The sequence below is a fragment of the Perca fluviatilis genome, chromosome 14, assembly GCF_010015445.1.
Source record: "Perca fluviatilis chromosome 14, GENO_Pfluv_1.0, whole genome shotgun sequence".
NCBI classification, from domain to species: domain Eukaryota; kingdom Metazoa; phylum Chordata; class Actinopteri; order Perciformes; family Percidae; genus Perca; species Perca fluviatilis.
The window spans coordinates 35,773,968-35,794,839 of record NC_053125.1 but is presented as its reverse complement, the minus strand read 5'-3'; the positions used below and the strand labels follow the sequence as shown (position 1 = coordinate 35,794,839).

Genomic DNA, 20,872 nt, shown 5'->3' with positions numbered 1-20,872 from the left:
TTAGTCTGGATGCCAGCCGAACTTAGCCCCGCCCACAAAATTCGAGGTTGGGAAGTTCGGTCTGGAGTCGCTCCGTTGAGAAGCAATTATTGCCCGAACAGGATCTGTTTGGACCAATCAGATTGTCGGACAGATGATCAACAGTAACAGAATCAATCACGTCACCAAAGAACGCTTGGGTTGAATTTGTTGAGATGTGTAGATTCCACCATCGCGTCTGTAACAGAAGATATCGACAGCGCATTCATTTTAAAATCCTCAGCGGAGGAGCCTCAACAACTGCCCGAAAGCACGGTAGCGTTATATGGTGGTGCGAGATAGAGAGAGAGCGTTATATGGTGGAGAGAGATAGAGAGAGACTGAAGAGAGAGAGCGTTATATGGTAGAGAGACATAGAGAGAGACTGAAGAGAGGGAGCGACGGCGCTAGAACAAAGCCGTGAATCAGAGATATAAAACGTGTTTTCGCCGATTCATCTCTAGAAACGCAACTGTAGCGAGCACGTCACTATCACTAACGTTATCCACATTTATATTTACACACAACAAATGATATATCCAGCTTCAAAAAAGTCTAAAAGTCGGAAGTTAGAACGAATGCATTGTGCAAAGAGTGGTTGCTATGGAGACACAGACTCACAGTGTTGAGTTCCGTTGCTCTGATTGGTTGGAGGTCTATCCAATGAATGCAGAGGCATTTTTTTTCCTGGTTCGGTTGGAACACGCCCCATAATCACAGCCCAATGGAGCGGTTTCAGACTCATATTCTGACTAGAATCTGAGTAGGACCATGTCAGGCTAATATTTTATTTAAATCATGTAAAAAATTTAAAAACATTGATCACTGCCTGATTAAAATAAATGGGCAGGAGATAAAAAGAGTGTATTCCACTAAATTCCTGGGGTCCTCATTGACGACTCTCTCAGCTTTAAATGTCATATCGACTATTTTGTAAATAAATTGTCCAAGTATATTGGCTTGTTTTATAAGATCAGACATTATCTTCCTCTGTCTGCCCTTCTCACATTGTATACAACTCTCTTTGAACCACACCTTAACTATTGCAATGTGATATGGTGTAACACTTTCACCAGCCATCTTAAAAAACTTATATCTTTGCAAAAGAAAGTCATACGGGCTCTGTCTTGGTCAGAGATAAATTCCCCCACCAAACCTCTATTCCACCGTTTTGAGTTACTAAGACTGACTGAGCTAAATGAATACCATAATGCCTGCCTTATGTTCCAAATTGTCAACAGGCTGAACTCTAGATTGAGTAGTCTTGTTCCTATCTCCAGCCCCCAGCATACCTACCAAACGAGAATTAAACCAATTATATCAGGAAAATGTCGCCGACATGTGCGCGCCAGTATGAGTGTTGTCTGTAGTGGGCCGCAGATTTGGAACGGGATTGATGATGGCCTCAATCTCCAACTTTAAAAGACAACTAAAAAAATATTTCTTATTAACCTACATTTAATATAAAACTGTTTTTTTCATGGACTACTGGGATGTATGTGTATGATTGTATGTAATGTCATGTATGTACTGGTGCGCCTCTCGCCTGCAACTAGTCATCATCATTTGTGGTAATTGTGTATTCTATAGTCTGTACCACTAATTTTTATTGAATCATGGGCCCCCACCTATAAGCTTTTCTAGCTTCTTTGGGGGACCCATTCACTCTACCCAATTAATCTTGTACCCCCCCAGCGGTATTATTGTAATGTTTCAAGTGGTATTGTGAATAAAGAATAAAGAAAGAATACGTGAGGCACGCCTCCCTTCTGGGGCGCCAAAGAGCCACAGGGGAGGCGTGACACGCAAGAAAAAAATACCTCTGTATGCAGCTCTATTGATATCGGTAATTGTGCGTGCGTGTATTAACTTTAAAATGCGTCGTTTCCTTGTCCCAAGTCAACAGAAGTCAGCATTAAGGGAGGAGACAGGACCCAGCAAAAAACGTAGGAAATATGATCCTGAGTACTTAAAGTTAGGTTTCACCTGGTCGCGGTCCGAGGCTGCACCTCTGCCGCAGTGTGTGGTCTGCAAGGAGGTGCTAGCAAATGACAGCACCTCCACCTACTTGTGTGAGTGTGGGTTTTCTGCACTGACCCTGATTAAAACCAAATACAGATCAAGTCTGCAGGTGGAGGACCACTTGTGTTTATTTCTCTCTGCTGTGCAGCCCCACATCGAACATTGAATCAAAAGCGCGGCCTCATCGTTCCCACTGATTAAACTGAACCTCAAAGTTGTGTTGTCTTGAATGCATTGGTTGGGCCGTAGAGTTGATGCCGCTCTTGTAGCGCAAATTATGTGAATGGTGCATTTTGTTTGTTGTTTAAAAGCCGAGTCGAACATACCCTTTATTCCGTGGCGTTTAAAGCTGTCCAACGGCTCCAGCGGCATCAGCCCATAACAGAACAGGCAGGTGAATGGTTCCAGTAATCCTACTGCTCCAAATAAGTGACAAAATAACGCCAACATGTTCACATGTTGTGATTTGTAGAGTCACAGCGTGTACAAAAAACAACGTAACATGAGACACAGCCATCTTCTAACCGTAAACAAACCGGGAACTATATTCTCAGGCGGAAGAATATAGTACTTGGGCGGAGTGATATGCTCGCAGAAAGCCTGTCTGAAAATATAGTTCCCAGTTTGTTTACGGATAGAAGACGGCTGTGTCTCATGTTACGTTGTTTTTTGTACACGCTGTGACTCTACAAATCACAACATGTAAATAGGAACATGTTGGTGTTATTTGGTCACTTTTGTCACAATTCAGAGCAGTAAGCTAGTTGGAACCAGTTACCTGCAGGATCTGTGCTAGGCTAAGCTAATGCTGGAGCCGTCAGACAGCGTTACAGCACGCACGGAGATGAGAAGGGTATGTATCGACTTGTCTTTCTCTGGGGGTTACGGTGAATAAGTTAAATTCCCAATAAGTCGGCGTGTTCCTTTAAATCTGAGGTTTTATGTGGCTGAAATCGTTAAAAAATGGGATTAAAATATATGAATCTGTTCGATCTGATATCATGCCTTCAATGCAGTTAAATGTTATCGTGAACAAACAGCGTTGTCGTTCATTGATCAGAGAGCTGTCCATTGTGCTGATGTTGTTCGAGACGATGTGCATCTCCTTCAAATGTGAGCTTAAGGCCCAGACACACCGCGCTGATTTCAGCCGGCGGTAGCTTTGGCGCCGATTACACACGTTAAAGGGGTGATAGAATGATTATATAGGGTATTTTACACTGTTCCTTAAGGTCTCCTAATGGGGTATGTAACATTGGTTGGGCTGAAAATTGCCCGAATGCTATTTTATTAGGCCCTTAGCTACCCTGTGAATATGGCTCTATTTGGAACAAGAGCTTTTCTTCCAAATATGGTATGCTCATGAATATTCCGAATGAGCTACGCGCTGATTGGTTTGAGCAAACTACATAGAAACACATGGGAGACTCTCATATTTCAGACACTGCAAAGTTATACATTGTTTATCGGGCTATTCCATTAAAAAATTCACTTCTGAAACTTTTTTATGCGAGAAATCAACTATGTAAAGCTCAAATATGGGCCGCTTTACGAAAATGGATGGCTAATTGCAAGTTCAGCGCCGGTGCGCCGAGCAACAAGTACCTTACAGCAGGCCGGGGTCTGTGAAGGAAGGCAGGCCGGGCGGCGAGGCAGCAACACAGGCAGCACCGGCGCTGAACTCCGACTCACAGTCGGACAAAATTTGCAATTAGCCATCCATTTTCGTAAAGCGGCCCATATTTGAGCTTTACATAGTTGATTTCTCGCATAAAAAAGTCTCAGAAGTGAATTTTGTAATGGAATAGCAGAGATCTGCGTGACCTAGCTAGATTCAGAAGACTACCTGATCTCAGGTCAGTTGTGTAGCCTATGTAAATGTTGGGGCGTGACCGTTCCCTTTGTCACCCATGGGCTGACAAAGGTTCGGGTTTTTGGGAGGTTGACGTCAACTTCCAGCTTTGTTGAGGTTCGCCCGTTTTCAGCGGCAGTTTCAAAATATGAGATTTTCATAGTAAAGGGGTCAATGGGATTTTGAGCTTCTATGTATGTCCTATTTACCCACCGAACTGTCGTTATTCAACTATGACAGGGTAAAATCGGTTTTGCATTCTATCACCCCTTTAAGCATGTTTTGTTGACTTGTGGATAGGCCTACTGTTCAGTCATTTTAAAAGTAGCCTCAATTAGGCCTGCATGTAGTTGGAAATGATTTGCTGTTGCAAAGAATCGTTTATGAATGCACTTTTTTTTTAAAGTTGTGGAAATAAAATGTCTTCAAATACAATATTATAAAATATTTAAATTTATCAGTTGTTTTTGAAACTCATCATTGCCTAAAACACACAAAAGATGGCATTTACCGTAGAGGCGTGTGTGGGTTAGGGCAGGCGGACAGGATTTAGGGGAAGGGGCTTACCTACTCTAAGGGGAGGCTCATATTCACCCAATCTGAAAACCCCTGGTGTAGATTATTTGCAATTTGTATCTCAGGACCAAGAACACCAAGAATTAATATTATGGACTCATACTCTGAGAACCCCTTCCATTTCAGCAGAAACTCTACTCTTCCCTTCACCACTCTGTGGTCCAAAATATTCTCCACGTCATACTCCTCCTCTTCCTGCTCTGCTGCTGCTGTAGGCTGCTCCTCCTCCTCCTTGGCCTTCTTTCCTGCTACGGTGGCCAGCTTGACGTCTGCTGAGGGCTCCTTTGGTAGACCCAAGGGGGAAACATGCAGAGATAATGATACAAGGGTTAGAAGAACTAATGGGAGGTGGGAATGAATTATAGTTGACCATGTTTTACTATATCAAAATGTTCTGTTTGAATGGAGAAAATGCAAGGGCTGATGAGGTGACCAATCCATAGGACTTCAGAGTGTCAAGTATCTCCTGCATTAAAACTGAAATAACTACTAAAATGTAGTGTTGTCTTTAGGGGAATAATTGTAAAGATTTACAAAGAATATGTCTAACGTTACACCATTTTATATCTAACTGGGATGTTTTGGGAGCGATTGTGGCAGGATTGCTGCAGACGAAGTAATGTTACACAGGGTGATACACTGGTAAGAGCTAATGACGTTTAGCCATGTATGCAGCTCATTTAAATAGCTCACTTTACCGTATTGTGTCAACAGTTAACTTCATCTTATATTACATGTGGCTAGGGTTCGGTACTGTTCACAATTTTACCGATGCCGGTACTACCGATACCTGACGTTTGGTTCGGTACCCAACGGTACCTTTTTTCTGTACTTTCCCTTTTAACAAAACAATTAATTTCAGTTGTAAAAATAATTTCCAAGCTATTTATCCTAGAGTAACTTCGCTCCGTCCGCACCTCTGTCTGTGTGTGTGTGTGTGTGTGTGTGTATGTGTGTGTGTGTGTGTGTGTCTGATGCGTTTTGGAATAAAAACCTGAACCCAGTATGTAATAATATATCTAATAAATGTCTCTGGTTTTTGTTATAAATTATTACATGACGCTGAGATTTATTTAACAAATAAATGCCACTTTAACAGTAATGTAAAATGGTGCATTATGTAACGTTAAAGGTCCCATGACAGAAAATGTTGTAGCCTAAAAAACGCGTCACATCACTTAGAGCACCTTTAATGTTAAAAAACCTCATAAAGTGAAATGTTCATGCCATGGGACTTTTAATAACAAACTAAATGGAGTTGTTGTTTTTTTCAAACATTGTTTTTTATTAATTTATGAATTCTAGCGTGAATCATAGTGACTCAAAAATAATTATGAAAATCAACATGTTGTTCAGTAGTTCAGTTCAGTTCTGTTATGTTCTGCTGTCAGTCTCTGTGTTGGCTCTGCCTCTCTGTACTCTCCGTGCCCGGGCTCTCCTCCCTGGCATCCACCTTCCCCACTCACTCCCCCTTCTTCCTCTAATAAATTAATAAATATTAATCTCTAATAAATTAATAAATTACCTTTTTGCTGAGCTCTGCGTTTGGGTCCGTTCTGTCCTAACCGTAACAGTGTTGTCTTCACCGTCGGACATGAACTTGTCATTTTCTTTTTATGGAACTTTTTCCGATGGTTTTGTCGCCTTTTTTTAAACATTTCAACGCTTTTTTTATTCATGGTAAATAAATCTAATTTAAATGGCATTATACCTAATTGTTGAGTTTGAAAAACATCAGAAATGATGAATTATTTTGACTAATAGAATAGTTAAGACCAGAGGATGGTGAGTGGCTCTGACGGAGAGGACTGCGGCGGCTCTCTGCTGCAGCAGCGGCCGGGAGGTGTCGTCTCCCTGCCGGGTCACAACAGAGCGGTGTCCCGGTCCTCTCTGTCCGGTGGAGACAACATGTCTCAGTCAGTTAAAACAACCACTAACTGGCTTCTCTATTAGCCTCCAAGCTAGCACTCCACACTGACTTTAGCTTGCGCTCTGGAGAGCTATGTCTGGCAATAGTTAACTGCTAACGATGCTAACGATGCTAGTGGGCTAACGACGCTAAGAGCTGTTGGTATAACAACGTCTACAAACTGTGTGGATGTCAAACGATATTAACACATATAGACACACACACACCCATGTACGTTTACCTTCTGTCCGGTTCAGTGGGTGTAATCAGCGGTCCGGTAACGCGGACTTTTTACCGGAGAAAAAGAACAGATTCTCTTCTGATCATCAGGATAACGGTCGCTGTCCTCTTTACCGCCGAGGGCCCGCCCCTCTGCCCTCACAACGACAGCTGATTGGACGGGAAGTTAACAGCAACCAATAGAATTAAAGTAGGTCAAGATATTTAAAAAACAACTGTATTTTACTGTAACACTGAAAACACATTCAATATGAATTATTTAACAGTTACAAAAACAACGGAAACATGATATAATTTAGAGACTAAATAATTAAATCAACCTGCCATATGTGTAGTAATAACAATAACTGAACTTTTCTTTCTTAAATATTATTTAAATATTTACAATCCAGCATGTAGAAAGTGTGTGTTTGTGTGTGTGTGTGTGTGTGTGTGTGTGTGTCTGTGTGAGTGTCTTTCTGTGTGTGTGTGTGTGTGTGTGTGTGTGTGTGTGTGTGTGTGTGTGTGTGTGTGTGTGTGTGTGTGTGTGTGTGAGAGAGTGAGTGTGTGTGTGTGTGTGTGTGTGTGTGTGTGTGTGTGTGTGTGTGTGTGTGTGTGTGTGTGTGTGTGTGTGTGTGTGTGTGTGTGTGTGTGTGTGTGTGTGTGTGTGTGTGCGTGAGAGAGAGTGTAGTGTAAACTTTTTTGGGGCTTTATGAGGCCCAAACTGTAACTGTACGTACACACCGCCGCCGACTTGAGCTGCAAAGAAGTTCTGGCCGCCCTGTCGAGGACGCTTGTCAAAAAGTACGGGGAAGCTTATTGACGCTTTGGCCGCTCTGACGTAGCAGCATTCATCGATCATGTTCAACACACGATTGAAGAAAAAGCTCAAGCAGCCACAGCACGGCCAACACACTGACACTAGAAACCTTTTATAAATTGCACATACAGTACAGGCCAAAAGTTTGGACACACCTTCTCATTCAATGGGTTTCTTTATTTTCATGAGTATTTACATTGTAGATTCTCACTGAAGGCATCAAAACTATGAATGAACACATATGGAATTATGTACTTAACAACAAAGTGTGAAATAACTGAAAACATGTCTTATATTTTAGATTCTTCAAAGTAGCCACCTTTTGATTTTTTTGATAACTCTGCAAACCCTTGGTGTTCTCTCAATGAGCTTCATGAGGTAGTCACCTGAAATGGTTTTACCTTCACAGGTGTGCTTTGTCAGGGTTCATTAGTGGAATTTTGTTCCCTTATTACTAAAAAAAGCAAAGGGTGGCTACTTTAAACCAAAAGCCCATTTATAAAGTCCAGACCAGGTTTTAACCTGCTGAAGACAGAAACATGTTGCTCCGTTTTAATAAGTTCAGGCGAAGCTGAGTAATTCATCTATAAAGTCAGAGAGTTGCTCCATATCTGTGGTCTTTAAGATGTTTTTAAGATGTTATATAGGCCCTGAGGTACGCCACACAGGAGTGTTTGGGAGGAATGAATGTGATATGAATTAAAAAATTAAGTTGTAGTCACATTAAAGTAGTTTTCCATCTGCAAGTATTAAAGTATTTGAAGGTGTAAAAGCCCTGAACATATACAGAGTAACATCCCAGGTAACTCCACTTTGTGTCATGTGACCTTCACCACAGAAAGAGTGATGAAATAGTGATAAATCTTCATTAAGAATGGAGCAGGCGATGATCAGAGGGCTTTCAGTAATGTTCCATTCTTTAACCCTTTAAACTTCATATTGAAGTAAAGCCTAAAAGGCCTTTACAAAGACAACTTTAGAGCAGTTCTCTGTGGCCACTACCAGAGGCCAGCTCATTATGTCAGGGACTGTAGTAATGAGAGGGCCTCTCATCAGCCTTTTCTCCTCCCAGACACCCTCCTCCTCCTCCTCAGGTCGAAGCCACCCTGGACCTCGGCCTCCCAGCCCAAATACTCCGAGAAGGGAGAGATTTTCTGGGAGTCTGTTCCAGATGTGTGGAGCAGAGAAAGTGAGCGCTGCTCTCCCCTGTTTAGTTGGGACTCTGGGGACAGGAAGTAGACGTGGCCCAGACCACCTGAGAGGTCTGGGGGGGTCAGAATGGAGCAGCACATCAGAAATGGATTTTGGTCCTAAACCCTCATCTGGAGTTTTCCCTGAAATAATATTTCTGTTATTGGAGTTTGATAACATTTATCATAACTTAAACAATCATTTCATACAATAATAACACAAGAAATACACTCACACTCACACACACACACAAACACACACGCACACACACAAATATTTAAATAATATTTAAGAAAGAAAAGTTCAGTTATTGTTATTACTACACATGTGGCAGGTTGATTTAATTATTTATACTCTATATTATATCATGTTTCCGTTTTTTTTTTTGTAACGGTTAAATAATTAATTTTGAATGTGTCTTCAGTGTTACAGTAAAATAGTTTTGTTTTTCTTTAAATATCTTGACCTACTTTAATTCTATTGGTTGCTGTTAACTTCCCGTCCAATCAGCTGTCGTTATGAGGGCAGAGGGGCGGGCCCTCGGCGGTGAAGAGGACAGCGACCGTTATCCTGATGATCAGAAGAGAATCTGTTCTTTTTCTCCGGTAAAAAGTCCGCGTTACCGGACCGCTGATTACACCCACTGAACCGGACAGAAGGTAAACATATGTGTGTGTGTGTGTCTATATGTGTTAATATCGTTTGACATCCACACAGTTTGTAGACGTTGTTATACTAACGGCTCTTAGCGTCGTTAGCCCGCTAGCATCGTTAGCATCGCTAGCATCGTTAGCAGTCAGTGTAGCATTGCCAGACATAAGGCTCGTTCGAGATGAACTGCGCCTCGCCTGTAAAGTAGACGAGAGCAGGCGGCAGTAGCGGGGGCCGGTGACAAAAGTCCGCTCTCAAGTCGGACAGTTTCCAGCTGATTCCAGCAGCATTCAGGCTCAACAGGAAGTGACAGAAACACTGTGGTCCGATTCCGATTTAATAAAATGTTATCAGACCCATATATCAGCTCCTACACAGTCTCCAGTTGATTTTATTATGACAGAGTAGCTGTCAAAATTCTCTACATGCGATCTGTTGCTGATTTTAATTACCAACAGACTGTAGATGATCTGTAATCTGATCAGATTTAGTCTCTCTGACTTCTAAATGTAACTATCAGCCTCACAACATGTGTTCTGTACACAATAAGCCTTTAAATCAGACAAATAGCAGTTAAAATCCCTCCGATTCAAAATCAATAAAAAAGTTTATATAAAACGTCATCATGTTGAGTCGATTCTGAACAAATCAGCTGTTCGATCAGCTGAGAGGCCGGCGTTTCCCAGCATGCCCCTGGGTCCGCCTGCGTCCGCCTGGCTCTTGCAGTTGGTGAAAAGCAACTGCGCTACCTGCGTCTCAGAACTGCGGCCGCCTTGGTCTCGTGAGATTATCGTTGCCCACGTGTGCATGACGTCAGAGCAAGTCGGGATCAAGTCAGACAAGAATCTAACCGGCATGCATTGGGCGGCGATCGCCGGTGATCGATTCTGCGCAGATCTGGCTCATCTCGAACGGGCCTACTGTGTCGGTACACGATCCGTTCTGCCTGCACGATCCGTTCTGCACATGCGCAAGATATTACTGTTTATGACCTGCACAATCTGTTCCACGCTAGCCTATGGCTAGCCTCCACCGGGAAGCTAACGTTAGTTTAGCTAACAGCTAATTCGGCTAACCGCTAGCTGACAGCTAGATTCAAGTCTAAAATGACGTTAAGTCAAACTTAATGGGAAAAGCAGGCTACAGCTAAATTAAGACTTTACAGTAATAACAATAAAGACAAGTATTGAGTGATTGTATTTTAAATGAGCACAAGTAAAGTAGAACTGACGTAACAGCTGTTATATATGTTAACGTTTATTTTTACATTTTATTTTGAGGGTCTTTTAAAGTTATTACATGCTGTCTCAGCTAGCGGTTAGCCAAATTAGCTGTTAGCTAAACTAGGGCTGCACGATTATGGCCAAAATGATAATCACGATTATTTTGATCAATATTGAGATCACGATTAATTATCACGATTATTTGTTGATTTAACCAAAACAAATTTTATTGTCACATAGGCTAATTATAACTGCTTTTACATCCATATTGTGCTACATTCCTCCTTTATTGAAGGATACTGTGAATGAGTATGCCATTTCAGCTGTTGTGCGACCGCTTTCCATACATGCACGTTTGCCGTAAGGTATCTACCTGACGAAATAGCAACGCGGATTTCATTGGCTCATTACACTGCTACTAACATGTCTGCGTTGCGCTCTGATGCTCCGAAACCCACGTTAGAGGCAACATAAACATCACTGCATGTCACGCTAGTAAACACTAATAGCACGTTACACAGCAGGTAGCGTTAGCCTACTGTTAGCTACAGTAAACACTAATAACACGTTACAGAGCAGGTAGCGTTAGCCTACCGTTAGCCACAGTAGTAACTGGATTAAACACTGCTAAAATACTGACAGCTAAACGGTGTAGTGTTACTGTATTTCCAACAACGGGACGTCAAACAGTCTGGTGCTAAAGCTATGAGCTAACAGACACAAACTAGCACTGGTCACTGCTGTTGTCTGAAAAACAAAACAGACGGGACAAAATGTTGCGTTTACTGGTAAACTAGTAAACGTGACCGGCTTATGATGAGCGACTGCTACCTGTTGTGGAATTTTCCTCACGTTACTCTGTCCTCTGTGACTGTCTACATCTAGAAACTAAGCTGCGCGGTGCAGGGAACAACTCTGATTGGCTCATGGAGGCACGTGATCAGACAGTGGTTTATGGAGCGCTAGAGTGGCTTTGCAAAAACTTTGATAAGGAGCGTTCTATGACACATTTTAAATATCGCTCGATCACGCAAATTTGATCGTGGGAAGCCAAAATCGTGATCGTGATTAAAATTCGATTAATTGTGCAGCCCTAAGCTAAACTAATGTTAGCTTGGCTTTCGACCGGAAGCGTGGAACAGATCGTGCAGTGTCGTAAATCCTCGTACAACAGCGCATGCGCGAACATTTTGCGCATGTGCAGAATGGATTGTGCAGGCAGAACGGATCGTGTACCAACACATAGCTCTCCAGAGCGCAAGCTAAAGTCAGTGTGGAGTGCTAGCTTGGAGGCTAATAGAGAAGCCAGTTAGTGGTTGTTTTAACTGACTGAGACATGTTGTCTCCACCGGACAGAGAGGACCGGGACACCGCTCTGTTGTGATCCGGCAGGGAGACGACACCTCCCGGCCGCTGCTGCAGCAGAGAGCCGCCGCAGTCATCTCCGTCAGACGCCACTCACCATCCTCTGGTCTTAACTATTCTATTAGTCAAAATAATTTCTCATAATTTCTGCTGTTTTTCAAACTCAAGAATTAGCTATAATTTCATTTAAATTAGGTTTATTTACCATGAATTAAAAAAGCGTTGAAAAGTTTTTAAAAAAGCGACAAAACCGTCGGAAAAAGTTCCATAAAAAGAAAATGACAAGTTCATGTCCGACAGTGAAGACAAGCTGACTGGAGGCAGAGGGACGGTGAAGGGAGGACTGAAATGAAAAGACACAGAAAACGGATTACAGAGACACAGACAGGAAAAACACACGGAGTCATTTTCAGGAGCTGGAGACATGCGGCACCAAGATGGTGAGTCAATCTGGGGTTTATCAAAATTTCACTTTATGAGTTTTAACATTAAACAACTTTAACATTAAAGGTGCTCTAAGTGATGTGACGCATTTTTAGGCTACAAAATGTTTTGTCCTGGGACCTTTAACGTTACATTATGCACCATTTTTACATTACTGTTAAAAAAAGTGGCATTTATTGGTTAAATAAATCTCAGCGTCATGTAATAATTTATAACAAAAATCAGAGACATTTATTAGATATATTATTATGTACTGAATGTGGAAAAAAACGCTCGGGGTAGCAGAGGCTGTCTGGCTGTCTGCTTTGCTAGCGCGCCTGAAACGCAGCCCAGCTGGAACATACAAATGTGACATCATGAGATCTCCGTGACTATTTATACCTGCGCTGGTGCTCGCGACACTAGCTGCAGTCTTCTCCTGAACAGCGGTGGCGCTAATGAGCAAAGGCTATCGACGTTGCTCTTTCTACGGACTAGAAGAAGAAGAAGAAAAAGGTTAACAACGGCAGAACTGGCAGCAGCATTGCTGTTAATGCTTAGATTTGATTCAGTGACCTACTTCGTCGGATCGAGCCTTTCATTCACCATAAAAGAACTCATCTTAACCCAGTAAGTTTACAAGAGAGCAGTCACTCTGAGAGTCCTGACATCCGATTGTCGGCGAACTCGTTCAGGCCTCCTGTTTCCACTTTGTCGCACGCCACTGAAAAAAAGACCCATGCGCGACCGCGCCGGCCGGATATTACATCATTTTGACGTCACAATGTCGTGCGCCACCTTGGATGCATGTGCAACCAGATGTTCGAATAGTTCGAATATTCTGTGTTTTTTTAGAGGGAATATTTGAACGTCATTTTTGAGCAATTTTGACAGCCCTACAATACGGTAAAGTGAGCTATTTAAATGAGCTGCATACATGACTAAACGTAATTAGCTCTTACCAGTGTATCACCCTGTGTAACGTTACTTCGTCTGCAGCAATCCTGCCACAATCGCTCCCAAAACATCCCAGTTAGATATAAAATGGTGTAACGTTAGACATATTCTTTGTAAATCTTTACAATTATTCCCCAAAAGACAACACTACATTTTAGTAGTTATTTCAGTTTTAATGCAGGAGATACTTGACACTCTGAAGTCCTATGGATTGGTCACCTCATCAGCCCTTGCATTTTCTCCATTCAAACAGAACATTTTAATATAGTAAAACATGGTCAACTATAATTCACTCCCACCTCCCATTAGTTCTTCTAACCCTTGTATCGTTATCTCTGCATGTTTCCCCCTTGGGTCTACCAAAGGAGCCCTCAGCAGACGTCAAGCTGGCAACTGTAGCAGGAAAGAAGGCAGAGGAAGAGGAGGAGGAAGAGGAGTATGAGGTGGAGAAGATTTTGGACCACAGAGTGGTGAAGGGAAGACTAGAGTTTCTGCTGAAATGGAAGGGGTTCTCACAGTAAGTATGAGTCTATAATATTAATTCTTGGTGTTCTTGGTCCTGAGATACAAATTGCAAATAATCTACACCAGGGGTTTTCAAACTGGGTGAATATGAGCCTCCCCTTAGAGCAAGGCAAGGCAAAGCAGCTTTATTTGTATAGCACATTTCAACAGGGCAATTCAAAGTGCTTTACATAAAAACAGATAAAAAAATTTTTTAAACAGATAAAATATGAGAATAAAAGTTACAGTGCAGTATAACAAATTAAACATTAAAGAGCAGTTAAAACAGTTAAACATATAAAAGCAGATAAATAGGAATTTCTCTTCATATGCTTATAAAGATTGTCATACAGTTTCAAATTTCAACATTGTAACTTCAGTAAAAGAAATGAACAGTTATTTAAAGAAAGGCGACATCGAAAAGATAGATCTTCAGCCTTGATTTAAAAGAACTGAGAGTTGTTGCTGACCTGCAGTTTTCTGGGAGTTTGTTTCAGATATGTGGAGCATAAAAGTTGAACGCTGCTTCCCCCTGTTTAGTTCTGACTCTGGGGACAGGAAGTAGACCTGTCCCAGACCACCTGAGAGGTCTGGGTGGGTCATAGTGTAGTAGCAGATCAGAAATGTATTTTGCCCCTAAAACCAGCAAAAGTATTTTGAATTCAATTCTTTGAGGCACTTGAAGCCAGTGATCAGTAGGTAAGCCGAGCCCCCCCCTTCCCCTAAATCCCCTCCGCCTGCCCTATCCAACACACGCCTCTGCAGTAAATGACATCTTTTGTGTGTTTTAGGCAATGATGAGTTTCAATAACAAGTGATAAAATGTAAATTTTGTTTAATATTGTATTTGAAGACATTTAAAAAAAAAGTGCGTTCATAAACGATTCTTTGCAACAGCAAATCATTTCCAACTTCATGCAGGCCTAATTGAGGCTACTTTTAAAATGACTGAACAGTCGGCCTATCCACAAGTCAACAAAACATGCTTAACGTGTGTAATCAGCGCCAAAGCTACCGCCGCCGACACCTGCCGGCTGAAATCAGCGCGGTGTGTCTGGGCCTTAAGCTCACATTTGAAGGAGATACACATCGTCTTGAACAAAATCAGCACAATGGATAGCTCTCTGATCAATGAACGACAACGCTGTTTGTTCACGATAACATTTAACTGCATTGAAGGCATGATATCAGATCGAACAGATTCACATATTTTCATCACATTTTTTTTACGATTTCAGCCACATAAAACTTCAGATTTAAACAACAAACAAAATGCACCATTCACATCATTTGTGCTACAAGAGCGGCATCAACTCTATGGCCCAACCAATGCATTCAAGACAACACAACTTTGAGGTTCAGTTTAATCAGTGGGAACGAGGAGGCCGCGCTTTTGATTCGATGCTCGATGCGGGGCTGCACTGCAGAGAGAAATAAACACAAGTCGTCCTCCACCTGCAGACTTGATCTGTATTTGGTTTTAATCAGGGTCAGTGCAGAAAACCCACACTCACACAAGTAGGTGGAGGTGCTGTCATTTGCTAGCACCTCCTTGCAGACCACACACTGCAGCAGAGGTGCAGCCTCGGACCCCGACCAGGTGAAACCTAACTTTAAGTACACAGGATCATATTTCCTACGTTTTTTGCTGGGTCCTTTCTCCTCCCTTAATGCTGACTTCAGTTGACTTGGAACAAGGAAATTATGCATTTTAAAGCTAATTCATGCACGCACAAATACCGATATCAATAGAGCTGCATACAGAGTTATTTTTTTCTTGCGTGTCGCGCCTCCCCTGTGGCTCTTTGGCGCCCCAGAAGGGAGGCGTGCCTCACTTATTGAAAAACGCTAATCTACAGCATAAATGTCGGCATTGTATCATGCCCTCAAAGTTGAAGGTTTGGTATTTTGACACTAAGTTGCAGACCCGCAAATAACCTTACAAAATAGCAATAGAAAAAAAGGAATAATACGAATTAACAAATAGAGTGAGAATGTATTGCCTAAAAACAAAGCCTGAGGAGATTTTCTTCTGTCTGCACTCACCTTTCCAGTGAGGATAACACATGGGAGCCGCAAGACAACCTGGACGGCCCCGACCATATCGCCGAGTACATGCAGAAACACAAGGAGAAGGAGGAGAAGAAGAAGAAGGAGGGAAAGAGGAAAGTTGTCAGTGAGGCCTCGGGAGACTCAGAGGAGAGAGGGAGCAAGAGGAAGAAGGAGGAGGTGAGTGAAGGAAAGAGGTTACTCCAGACTGAAGAGTCCCAGAAATCTAATCTCAATATTAATGAATGCAGACAGAGGGTTTCACAAATGTCTTTTAGGATTTATATATAAATGACTCTCCACATTGCAATATGCTCATGCATATACATACATGTAAAATAGTAGAGGTGCAATGGATCACCAAACTCACGTTTCGGTTTAGATCACGGTTTTGAGTCACAGATCGGATACATTTTCATTACATTATCAGTACAAAAAAGGGAGGAATTTAAATGATTTACTAAAAATGTAATAATAACATAACAATAATAACTTATTTCACAAGTAACTTTTTGTTAAAAAAAAAAAAAAAAAAATAATGTAAAGAAAAAATGCGCCCCCCCTATATAATCCCCAATAGTTCTACTTGTTGTTAAATGTGAGCGGCAGCCAACGGGGGGGGGGTTGCGTTATGTCAGCAGGATCATTTAAAAGACAACCGCGACTACATTGTGCATCTGCCCTATTTCTGATACCATGGCGGAAATTAAGCCATGGCGGGCCGCCACAATAAAATCAACATAGAGGAAACACTGCTCTGAAGTCTTGCGTTTTCTCCATTCAAACAGAACATTTTAATATAGTAAAACATGGTCAACTATAATTCACTCCCACCTCCCATTAGTTCTTCTAACCCTTGTATCATTATCTCTGCATGTTTCCCCCTTGGGTCTACCAAAGGAGCCCTCAGCAGACGTCAAGCTGGCGACCGTAGCAGGAAAGAAGGGCAAGAAGGAGGAGGAGGAGGAGCCTGCCGCACCACCTGCAGCTGCAGCAGCAGCAGCAGACGAGGAAGAGGAGAAGGAAGAGGAGGAGGAGTTTGTGGTGGAGAAGGTTTTGGAATGCAGAGTGGTGAAGGGAAGAATAGAGTTTCTGCTGAAATGGAAGGGGTTCTCAGAGTAAGTATGAGTCTATAATATTAATACATGGTGTTCTTGGTCCTGAGATAGATAGATTTTTAGCAAATAGGGTGAGAATGTATTGCCTAAAAACAAAGCCTGAGGAGATTTTCTGCTGTCTGCACTCACCTTTTCAGTGAGGATAACACATGGGAGCCGCAAGACAACCTGGACTGCCCCGACCTTATCGCCGAGTACATGCGGAAACACAAGGAGAAGGAGGAGAAGAAGAAGGAGGGCAAGAGGAAAGTTGTCAGGAGCGAGGGAGACTCAGAGGAGCGAGGGAGCAAGAGGAAGGAGGAGGTGAGTGAAGGAAAGAGGTTACTCCAGACTGAAGAGTCCCAGAAATCAATCAATCTATCTATTGTTGATGAACAATGTATTAATAACATAACAATTATAACTTATTTCACCAGTAACTTGCTGTTAAACGACCATAACACATGAGAAAAAGGGTATTTTACAATAACTTTGAATGCACCACGAGGTTTAGCCACTTCAAGTTAACACAACATTTAGGATATATTGTGCAGCCCTAGCTACAACTGTTAATGTGTGTAAATGATTAGTAGGCTAACTCCTTGAATGGTATGATTATGATGTTTCAGGCGGTTCGCCATCGTCTGCCACGCTTTCTCTCGCTGGTTCATTACAGCGGCCGTGTTTCTTCTTTACAAATAATGTGTTTCACTTCATCAAACTTCCAGAAGAAGCTGCTGCTCGCATATTCTCCATTTTATTGTATTTTAATTTAATTTATTTTGTTTATTTGTTATCGACCTTGCGGTCACTCCTCCTCAGTCTGGCTAGATGCCAGGATGTTCTGATCAGACTCGGTCAAGCCTCGCTTTATCAGTTATCCTGGATTTATATGTAAATTCTACTTTTGTGCAATACCCCTCTGGTTGAAAAAAAAAAAAATACCTCGTTAACGGCCATTTGGTAACTTGCCAACAAACCAGTTCTGTAAGCCTGGGGGGGTTACCTAACGCTATTTAACATGCTACTAACATGAGACTTGGGCTACATTTACACTACTACGTTTAGTTTTTAAAATGAATATCTTTTGCTAAGTTTACACCTCATGTCCACACTACTGAGCCCGATGGATTCCATAGTAACATGTCTCCAACCAGAACAACTTTACCTTCATTTTGACATCAATTAATGTATGTATTTGCCGGACCTCTAGCTCACCCAGTAAGAGCGTTAGTTGGCTGAGTCCTGCAGCGGGTTTGAATCCGACCTGCTGCCTTTTGCTGCGTATCATCCCCCATCTCTCTCCTCCTTTCATGTCTATCCACTGTCACTATAATAAAGGCAAAAGCCCCCCGCCCCCCCAATAAAATAATAAAAAAGATAATAATAATGTATGTATTTCAAAAGATTTGACTGGGATTTAACTGAAGAGTGTACAAATGTTTCCTTTTTTCCCCATTTGTTGATAGCCAATGAGAGTACATTTGCTTCCTTAATAACATGTCTGCAACTGGCACACATTTTCATGAATGTATTGTATGAAGAGTGAAAATTGTGAGTGAGAGAGCAAGTTCAGGGTTTAAAGAAGGTAGTTCACTAACTCTCTCTCTCTCTCTCTGTTTGTCTGTTGCTATAGAAACGGAGAGGAGGAGAGGGACCCAAACGTCACCACTGTCAGCACTGTGACAAATCCTTCACAACATCTGGATATTTAAAGGTTCATCAGAGAGTTCACACTGGAGAGAAGCCGTACAGCTGTGATCAATGTGGGGCAGCTTTCACACTACAGTGTAACCTAAAAAACCATCAACGGATTCACACTGGAGAGAAGCCATACAGCTGTGATCAATGTGGGGCAGCTTTTACACAACAGAGTGACCTAAAAACACATCAACGCATTCACACTGGAGAGAAGCCGTACAGTTGTGATCAATGTGGGGCAGCTTTCACACAACAGAGTGACCTAAAAAGACATCAACGCATTCACACTGGAGAGAAGCCGTACAGCTGTGATCAATGTGGGGCAGCTTTCACACAACAGGGACACTTAAAATTACATCAACGCAGCCACACTGGAGAGAAGCCGTACAGCTGTGATCAATGTGGGAAAACGTTTTCTGTGAGTAGTAACCTTAAAGTCCACCAACGTGTTCACACTGGAGAGAAGCCGTACTGGTGTGAACAATGTGGGAAAACCTTTTCTCACAGTAGTCACCTTAAAAGACACCAGCTCATTCACACTGCCTCGTAGTGAACATGTTTCAGAGCCAAGCTGTTTCCTCCTGCCTCCTCCTCATGTCCTGATAGCTGTGTTGTTATATTCTGATCTTCTCTCCACATTGAATGCTGACCAGCAGGAACGACTATTTAAGTTTAGGAAAAAGATCGTGTTTGGATTAAAACACTACTAAAGAACACAACTGCCTATAATATAACACTATAATATCTTTTCAACTTGGATCCAAAAATGTATCTGATCCATGACTCCAAACCGTGATCCTGACCTTGAGTTTTGTGATCCCTTGCACCCCTAGCTGTTACCATCTTATCTTATTTGTGTAAGATTAACAAGTAAAGGAACAAATGGAGACTAGAAAACACAATTTCTTACAAAGTTGCGTTGGTGAATGCCAGAATGTTTGTGAAAACTGCATAAGTGGGTGTTAAACAACACATTAGTTCTTAAGAACGTTTGGTGAATGAGGCCCATTGTTCTCATCTTTAGAAACATATTACATATGTTTTATGTTTACTTTTTTATTCCCTGACAGGAAGTTAGTATAATTTTCATTTTATGAATACATGTTTAAGGACTTTAGGATGAACAGACCTAGACTAGTGCTTCACAATAAACCTTTTTTTGTATTGTCATCGCAATATCAACTGGCGCAATTTACAAATGGCGAAAGGCTGATTTTGTGACGTATCGCGATGTGTAAAGTACACTCAGAGGTCTTTTGTGTTAGTTGAAAGATAATATCAGAAGGACATAACACTTTAAAAAGAAACTGACATTTTTTTGTGTTGACTTTTATATTTAATTCAATGTTCAAATTGTTCAATAAAAAACTGTTGTAAATGATTTCCTTTCGTTTGTCTTCAGTCCAACAAACATTTGTTGTATTTCAGCAGAATACTGAAAGCAGCAGAAATTCAGAACCGAGTACACTTTAATATCTATTATCTATCTATAATAATAATATTGCTATGCTATATACATTCCTCTCATTATTAACGACATACTGGAAGTTGGCCATTTTTTATTGTTTAATTGTATAATTAATTATTTTTTCTTACTTTGTGGACTTTCATTTAATAATCTTTGTCTGACATTTCATATTCCCTGTTTGTATTTTCTGTGACTGAATGTGGTTTTAAATCTGTTGATGATATTGTGACAACCAGACTCTGATAAATGATGTTGGGGCAGCTTTCACAGCAGTGTGGCCGCGGTGTTTCCATTGACATATATAAAATGGACCAATAGACCCCGTTGCTCTGGACGGAGACCAGTGAAGGCTATTAGAAGCACTTTTCCGGTGATCTCTTCCTTTACTGCGCAGCCTCCAACTGACAGAGACAACGTAAATGTGACGTGAGCAACGTGTCTGAAAGTTGTAAGTCTTCTAGTAGCTGTGCCAAGAGAAATCTCAATCATTTCCAATCTTACAGAGACGGAGAGTGTAGGTATATGTAAGGAGATAACATAAGCACAGACTAATTATTGCTAACTAACATGCTAGTTAACATTCGTAATTAAACCTAAACAGCTAATGTAAGTCGAAACTGCCTGAGAGCTTCTCCTGTACTATACGGTAATTCCTCTACTGTGCAACAGTAAGTCACTTAGTTATGACACAATCGTTAGCGTATTTTTACAAAAACGTCTGCTACGGAGCCATAACGTGAGGTACAAGGTAATGGAGCCTTATACATTTGTCGTGTTTCTTTAGAATTAAACAACGGACAAATAGAGTCTTTAAATGCTTCAGATGT

At 41.5% G+C, this 20,872-nt stretch overlaps 1 protein-coding gene and 1 pseudogene across 1 annotated transcript; one reads left to right on the top strand and one right to left on the bottom strand.

Annotated features, from left to right (window-relative positions):
• LOC120572754 overlaps positions 1–20,872 on the bottom strand; it is a 572,223-nt pseudogene that overhangs the window by 317,976 nt on the left and 233,375 nt on the right.
• LOC120573496 (zinc finger protein 397-like) lies at positions 6,251–19,958 on the top strand. The gene is made up of 7 exons (XM_039823254.1): positions 6,251–6,384; positions 8,511–8,605; positions 9,118–9,212; positions 11,838–11,927; positions 13,592–13,743; positions 17,035–17,200; positions 18,564–19,958. The coding sequence occupies exons 1-7, from the start codon at positions 6,251–6,253 to the stop codon at positions 19,125–19,127; spliced, it is 1,296 nt and encodes a 431-aa protein (XP_039679188.1). The 3' UTR covers positions 19,128–19,958.